This window comes from Pundamilia nyererei, unplaced genomic scaffold (genome assembly GCF_000239375.1).
Source record: "Pundamilia nyererei isolate P.nyererei 1_Seehausen unplaced genomic scaffold, PunNye1.0 scaffold00111, whole genome shotgun sequence".
NCBI lineage: Eukaryota > Metazoa > Chordata > Actinopteri > Cichliformes > Cichlidae > Pundamilia > Pundamilia nyererei.
Window position 1 is genome coordinate 453292 of NW_005187512.1, and position 8413 is coordinate 461704.

At 39.7% G+C, this 8413-nt stretch overlaps 1 protein-coding gene across 1 annotated transcript in view; it reads right to left on the bottom strand.

Annotated features, from left to right (window-relative positions):
- epas1b (endothelial PAS domain protein 1b) overlaps window positions 1–8413 on the bottom strand; it is a 46659-nt gene that overhangs the window by 8511 nt on the left and 29735 nt on the right. Inside the window, exons 5-7 of the mRNA XM_005741534.1 lie at window positions 6567–6685; window positions 5622–5824; window positions 2689–2795 (exon numbers count right to left, since the gene is read on the bottom strand). Coding sequence (XP_005741591.1) covers window positions 2689–2795; window positions 5622–5824; window positions 6567–6685 — 429 coding nt within the window. The remainder of the gene's footprint in view (window positions 1–2688; window positions 2796–5621; window positions 5825–6566; window positions 6686–8413) is intronic.

Below are 8413 nucleotides of genomic sequence, written 5' to 3' on the forward strand. Positions count from 1 at the left end.
GTGTGTGTGTGTGTGTGTGTGTGTGTGTGCGCGCGCGCACGCAAGACTGTTGAGAAAGCTTGGAGGGGACAACACTGCATGTAGCAGAGAACACTGTTAGCATGTGCTGATCGACAGGCTGGTCACGTTGGCCGTGAGAGCGGCTCGTCTGTGTTTGTGAGACGTTCAGATGGATAGAGAGTCCTTTATCTTGGCAAATGTCAGACAGCTAAGGGCTGCGGATGCAGATGACTTAAGATCAGTGGAAAGAGAACATGGCTAAAAGAAAAAAAATTCACATGCAGCACACTAAACAAAAACCCGAGGACTACAATCCTCTTTCAAGTCACTTTTTTGGTTTTTGTTGACATGCAAAATTAAAGTGCAGCGAGACCAAAAGAACATGTCTAAAAGGTCAACTTTGGAAGTGCAAAACTTCAAAAGACAACTTGGTATCAAACAATCCCAATATGTGCTGAAATATTTCTGTTTCAAGCACAATGGATCTGTTTTTTAAGCCTATTGTTTTTTTGTTTTTTGAGCCAACCTTTCAAAGTAAGTCTTTGATTTAAAAAGTCATAATAATTTGACTTTTGTGAATGTGAGTTACTTTGTTTTTTTTATTTATTTAAAAAGAATGCACTTATTACCCCAGATGCTTTTAGATATTATTACTTTGGGCCTGCGGTGTTTTTTTAATCCATCCAGACCGTTTCAGTGTGAATTACCATTTTCGGAAATATTGTCCATGTTCTCTTCAATACTAAAATATGACAGTCATATTCTATACTTCTTATGGTTATTGAAGTATCAAAAACAGAATTTAAAAATTTGCATTTAAAATTGCACAAAATAAATCGATCTTTAATTGTAAGCAGTTTCCCCCATAAACTATTTTCATTCAGTTAAACTACACCCATAAACTGCATGATTGTGGAGAAAGACCCAACTGTGATGAGAGGCTCGTGCTTGGCTGTATGCATTAATGTCATCCAGTCTCTATTGAGGGTAATGTTAGCTAGCGGCATGTTTTATCTGACTAGTGAATGGGGAAAATTGTAAAACCACAATTTGTCTTTATGATTTTGGACTAATTGAGTGTGGAAAAAGTTGTTGGTTTGTTTTATTTTTTACTTCATGGTAAGACAGGGAGAGTGCTTTTAGTTTAATGAAACAGGCAGCAAAGACTTGTACAGCTCTGAAACTCACACCATTACAATCTAGACTGAAACACACCACTACAGGCTACAGGGGGAAAGTATTTGGGTTGTACTGCTTCTTTAAGTTTCTGCTTGACATCTTTTTAAATGATGAAAGTTTTGGATGAAAATATTATTTTCTGTGAAAAATAAAATATCAAATTAGGTACAGTTTTGTGTCTTGATGCATACTCAATCATCCAAGTAAGGAAAGTTGATTCTGGTCATCTGGATGTAGCGAATCAACTTTTTGGAAAGTACAGTTTTACTTTTCAAAGAAAATATCAGGATTAGTGTTGGCCCAGATATGCCAGGAGGGAAAAAAAAAGAAAAAGAAAAGCATAATCCTCTTTGTAACAAGAGCATTTTTTGCTGTGTACACACACACACACACAGCCATTATGTTGCAGGGGTGGTTTTAAGGAACTAAATTACCACTTTCCCTCGTGCACTGTCAAAGCCTCTAATGATACAGTACTGTCAGTGAAGAGAATAGCCATGACACTTCAGAGCCTTGTCCACATGCACACGCACACACACGCGCACACACACACACACACACACACACACACACACACACACACTCACATACATTCACACACACACACACACACACACACACACACACGCACGCACTTATTAGATTGTAATAGAGGCCACCTGGTCCCCTGTCCACTGTGTTTGTGGCATCAGATGTGCAAACCTCATCAGGCCATCAGTGGATGCACCTAATTTAATAACAGACATCTTAATACCATGCTGCTGCTCTTTACATACACACAGACATCCACATATGTCTAAACAAGGATAAATGTATTTGTCTACCTAAAACATAAATAAATAAAGAAAATAAAAATAAAATTTAATGAAACAAAAATGTCTGACAAGAAAAACCCCCAATATCTTCACTCAAACTTTAGGCTGTATTACCAGCTGACTACAAGCTTGAAGCGTTTAGCTGATCTGGCTAGTGATTATGCATTTTTTACATCCTGATCACTAAAATTAGAGTTCATTTAGGGAATCCTTCAAAGTAAGTTTGGGTGACCGTGGCTCAGGGGGTTGGGAAGTGCATCTGTAACCGGAAGGTCGCCGGTTCGATCCCCGGGCTCTCTGTCCTGGTCGTTGTGTCCTTGGGCAAGACACTTTATAGTATAGTGTAGTGGCATTGTAAAGCGCTTTGGGTGCCTTGAAAAGCACTATATAAATCCAATCCATTATTATTATTATTAAGTGCCTCGAATGTGCCATTTCAAGATGGCTGCCAATACTGGCAACCATGCAGAAAGGCTCTAATTATTGTTTAAGAGTTGCTCCATATTTCATCAGGTTTTTGAACCAATCGCTTACTGCTACGAGCAAAATCTGAGGAAACGCAGGCTTAGATCTTAGCTAAAGGCTAACTACACGTGCGGATTGCGTTCATAGCTGAATCACCGTGGCTTGTTTTGCTTCATATTTGATGTTTGAGGCGTTCAAAGTCTTTTTTAAGGTCCGAGCATGTACTTACAGTTTTGATGACTCTTGGTGACACTGTCTGAGTCCAAGGCGTGGTAGAAGTCGTAGATGGAACGACCCAGCAGATCCTCGGGAGTGTAACCCATCAACTCTGTTACCCTGGAACACAGACACAGACATCTAATAAGACACGGGCTTTTACTTATTATTTGAACTTTTCTCACATGTACGACTCAAAACACAAATCCTGCACTTCATCCTGAACTTAAAAAGACATCATGTACCATTTGGAAATCAAACTGAGCAGTGGATAGATTTCCAAAAATAAGAATTGCTCGTTCTGTCTCCAACCTCCCGGTGCTTCTGGGAACAGCTAATCTCTCGTCTCTCATCACAAGTTCACGTTGTTAATCAGGATTTTGTTGCTGGCTTTCAATAACCACGTTTATAAAACTCCCTTTTATTTCTCTCCAACTCTTTCGCCAGTAAGTAGAGGTTTTGAGAATAAATAACAGGATTACTGTAATCTGATTACAGGTGCACTAATTTAAATGAAGTTTTTGAGTGCTGAAAATAATTACATACTTAGCTTCAGGCTGTTTTGACAGCAAATAAACTCAAATTAATAACTTATATAAATAAGTGTAATTTTGACTTCACTGAGAAGCCAACAATTAGGCTAAGGGTCAAAAGCAGAGCCTCTTCCAAACAAACTGTGCTGTGAGAACATGATCCAAACCTACAACAGGAAATGGGCCCCTGAAAACAAGGTTTTATCAGGATAAGGAGACCGGGGAGGGTAAACTGGGACCGAGAATGAAGATAAGTTGTACTTAACCCAAATTAAAGTGCTAGGAATGTGATTTTACTCCAACTGCCACCAAAATGTTTTCACTCTGGCATGAGGATGGACTCCAGAGTTTAGGGATAGGATACACCGCAGCATAAAAAAAAGTTTCAAATTTCCAGTAGGTATAAATGTACTCTTTCACTCCGTTTCATCCTATTTGTACCTCTGATCATCACACTCAACATTTTTTGATGTCAAATCAGTTAAAATACAGTTTTCATAATCTATATTGCCCTTTGGATAGCTTTGGAGGTGTGAAGCCAAAGTTTCATTGAGATGAACAGTCAGCGGATGATGATGATGATGATGATGCGGTGGATTTATTGTGTGAGGGACAGAGTGAGAGGTCTGGTGATGCAGACCCTCAGATTGCATAACGCTGACAGATGTAGTGAGGAAAGGGAGGGAAGGGAGGAAAGGGAGGGGATGAATGTCTGGAGGGAAGAAGAGTACATAGGCACAATGGGTTTAAAAAAAAAGACACACATGAAAAAAGGAAAAAATGCATTAAGGCCAGAGAGGAGAGTCAGAGTGGGGAAAGAGACGAAACAAAAGCATTAATAAAACATGGTCACAACTAAAATAGCTTCAAATTATAACAATAATGATTACGATGGTGATTGCTTTCTTTTCTTTCCTTCCATTCATTTCCTCCATGTTAAGTACAAGCGTTTCACTGTTATTTTTATGTTATTTTGTATCACGGTGTACTTTACATTATTACAGATATAAAAGTAACAAATGACAGGAAGACCAAAGCAGAGGAGCACATTACTCTGCGGGCTATCGTCTGCATACAAATGATTTTATACAAATGTTTGAATTAAAACTCTAAAATTAATTAATGCAGGAATCAACGCTACACAAATTGTATCTAATTTAGTGTAATATTTGGGTCAATGTCCCTGCATTACTGATAAATCTACAACATGCACTGTAATAAGTAGTGATTACTTGCATGACGTTTCTGATTGACACTTAAAAGTAACATAGTACACACAGAAGTGTTGTCCACGTCTAAATTATCCAAGTTATATAACTTTAGAACTTCCGTTTGTGTCCTTTTGTGTTTGTATTGCTTATACTGTAGAATTGAGAATATAGCCAATAGCCATACGTCATTTATAAAGCTGGTATTTAATCATAAAATGGACTTTCTTACTGTACTTAGTAAATTATAAAGAATCAACAGGGATATTGAGGGGAGGAAATAATTGTTCTTCTTAGGTCAAGCAGAGTTTAAGCAACTAGAAGGTTAAACTTCTGATTGTTACCCCTCTTGAAGAACTAATTATTCCTAAGTGATAAGTCTCTGTTCTTTCCCCCTCTCTCTCCTTCTTTGTTTCCTCCATCTCTCACACTGCCAGGCATGAGCTGAAGAAACTTTCCGTCCCTCCTCTAATGAGTGTAAGTCTCTGCTGAGCCAGGAGGGTCGACCCACCTACAATAAACTCATTTGCGTAATTGGAGAGAAGATTTAGGCGGCTATTAAATTGCACTAAAAAGGGTGAAAAAGAAAATGGGCTCTTGTTTGTAGTGCGGTCACGCACAGACCTGTGCATGCAATACACAAAAGGAACATTTCTCTTGCATGAGAGGCTTGATAAGATTACAGATTTGCGTGCATGCGATTGTGTAACACCAATCTGAAAATGCGTTGTGTTCCCTTCTCGTGCCAGTGGGAAAGAAATATCTGGGCGCAAACTATGAGGTTCTTTGGGTTTAAGATAGCCGCTTTTCATGCTAACCTACAAGTGACGAATGATAACTGACACAATGTCAGATGTCATTTTGTTTGGCAGCTTTAAAAATGTTTCAGCTTTAGGCTTGTTCACGATCTAATCCAGGGTCATTAACACTTGGCACGCTCTGACAACGTCATGACAGCGCCTTATTAATTTATGTTTCATCACCAACTTCTATTTTCTTACCTGCTAAGTCAACACACTGCAATCGCTCAAGTCTTCTGTGTGTGTGTCAGACTTTAAGGGTTGTGTTTTAATTGGTAGCAATGTGAATCTGCTGCTCTACTGAACTCTGCTGAGGTTCAAACCAAAGATAGGTGCATAATATATGCTTCGGTGAATATATTTTTATCATTTAATACAAAATCTAAAAAATATGTTTCTGCCTACCTCTCGTCACAGTAGGTGAATTTCATGTCCATGCTGTGTCTGCTCAGGAAGGTCTTGCTGTCCAGCGGCGTGTCGATGTTGGACGGGTGTGGTATCGGTTCGCACATCAGGACAGCGCATGTGAGCGGAGGCTCTTTGAAGCCGCACAGCACTCGTGGAGGGCAGCTGTTGTACATCCTCAGTTGTCCAGTGCAGTGAAGCACCTGAGGAAGAGCAGCAGGAGTGTAAATGGAGTTTACACAGTGTCAGAGTTACCCCTGTGGTGAATAACATGCAGCCATAGCACGATTATTACAGTTTTCCCTATCTGAGTGTTCATATTTACCATGACGCAGACACCTATTGTAGTGGCCATGTCTTTTTTGGCCCCACATTAGTCGATATTAATGGCCAGGGCTGCGATAGTTTCTTCAAAAAACGGTAAAGTACTTCTTACCTTTGAAAATAATGCTTTGCATTACTGCTATACAACCCAGAGAAAGCATTTCTCTACACTATTTGTTACACTACTTGTGTTGCTGCACAAGATTGCTATTTAAGGATATAACATTAAACTTTTAATATGGGCTTCTAGACTCCTACCAGCATCATGAATTGCTCTGGATGATGGAACTCCAGGCCTCAAGGGCCGGTGTCCTGCAGGTTTTAGATCTCACACTGGGTCAACACCTGAATCAAATGATTAGTTCATTACCAGGCCTCTGGAGAACTTCAAGACATGTTGAGGAGGTCATTTAGCCATTTAAATCAGCTGTGTTGGATCAAGAACACATCTAAAACCTGCAGGACACCAGCCCTTGAGGCCTGGAGTTCCCCCAACCCTGTTCTAAAATCTAAACCCTACTTGTGTCCAATATGTGGCTAAATCTATTCACAATGTAATAATCTCATTTTGTGTGTGCAGTTGCTGCAGGTGTGATGCTTTGTAGATGTAGCAGTTGTTACCTTCCAACTGGCTGACTTGAGGTTGACGGTGCGTCCTCTGTTGGTCACCGTGCATTTCATCCTCATGAAGAAATCTCTCTCTGTGCTCAGCTCTTTGCATTTTTTACCAAAGCCACTTCCTGGAAGACACAAAAAAAAAACAGTGTGTGAGAATTCATCATCTGAATCATCATACAATAATACAATGTCACTGAGCAGGGGCAAACATAAGCATTTAAATGATTCAGATCCTGCTCTTGTGAACAGCTTTTTAGCTTTTTGCACAGTATATAAAATTCGCTTGACATTAAAGCATAATAATATATGGATCCTATAAGTATGAGGAGATTTAAAACAAAGTTCAGTGTCTTTTGTTTTTTTTTTTGCAATATAATAAACTGGAAGTTCACTCCCTTTATCTCCCTTCCAGCTTGGAAAAATAGGCCAAGTTGTTACATCATAAGGTCAGAGTTCAGCCCCGGAGCTGCAGCCACAAAGCAAAGAGAAGTGTGTCTTTTGTCAAACTCCACACTTAAAAGTGTGTCTCTAACTCCATATGGTTACACTTGAGCAAAACAAACACCACATAAATGTTTCCCCGACACTTACAAGCACGTTCATGTTCAGATGTGAATGAGTGTGGAGTGAAAGTGCGTTAAATAGAAAAGGTCTATAAATCAGAAGGTATTGTTCTGCTGGTGTGCTTTGTGGCCACTGCTGATAAGAGTTATCAACCACAGCACAGAGAGTGTGACCCTGTGTGTGTGCAGGAGAGAGGGATGGAGTAGAAAGTGGATTCACAGACAGAAAACATGTAGTATGGGTGTACTTCTGGCTCTGCTTTGCACTGCATGTGTAACATACTAAGGTCACTATCTCTACCCCATAATGCCTTGTTCCTCTCTCAGCGCCTTTCCTCGTCTGCTCTTCCTCACGGTAGCAGCTCTTATCTGCTTTCCTTTGCACATGTACTTTACAACTCCTCTACTTTATCTGTTTATAGGTTCATCTCTGTATGACCTTTGAACTTTTGTTCTCATGTTTTTTTCCCCCCTTGTGGACCCATCAGATATAGAATATTAATAATCACACTCTGTTCATGCTTTGAATTGTTTTGCATAGATCATTTCTGTACCACAAGTAAAAGCAGGAGAGTTGAATGGCTCTGTAACAGTAAGAGCTGCAAGGCTATACAAAGCATGTGGAAGATGTCAGGTGTTACACAGATTTACTATTTCAGAAGAATGATTTTTCATCCTCAAGTAAACTCAGAGGATATAGATGTCTGAGGGTCCATTAAATACTTTGGTCACTCCTAGATAAGACAGCTGCTGACAACAAGCTGACAGTACTGTGGAATATTATCGTCCTGTAGGATTGTAGGATTTACAGGCCCCTGAACTTTCCTCTAGCACCAAAGCCAGCCAAACACTTCTAACTAATCTACATTGGCCTCAATATTGAGCCACAGGTACATGAAGTGAAGAACCTGTCCAGGCTATATTAGACCAAAGGTAAAGTGCACATGTCTGCAAGTATGCACGGTGTGTTTAAGTCAGTGTTGACATCACCCACACTACACTACAACACAGCAACCACGCTTGAATCTTCCATATGGACAGCTGTCTATTCACAGCTGTCTGCATAAGTATCTGCAAAAGCATATCAGCAACTGTGCATTCAGTTTTCGGAAGTTCAAAGGTTTTTAGGAAGAAAATGGGCAGGGATTTCAATAACTCCTGAATAATCATTTAAGTTAATTTAAATTCCTTAGATCCTAAAAAGTGAGCATTTATCTGATGGAATTAGCCACTGACATCAAATCGAGTCAACGCCCGGACCAGTGAGACGTGTTTGGGCAGCACAAG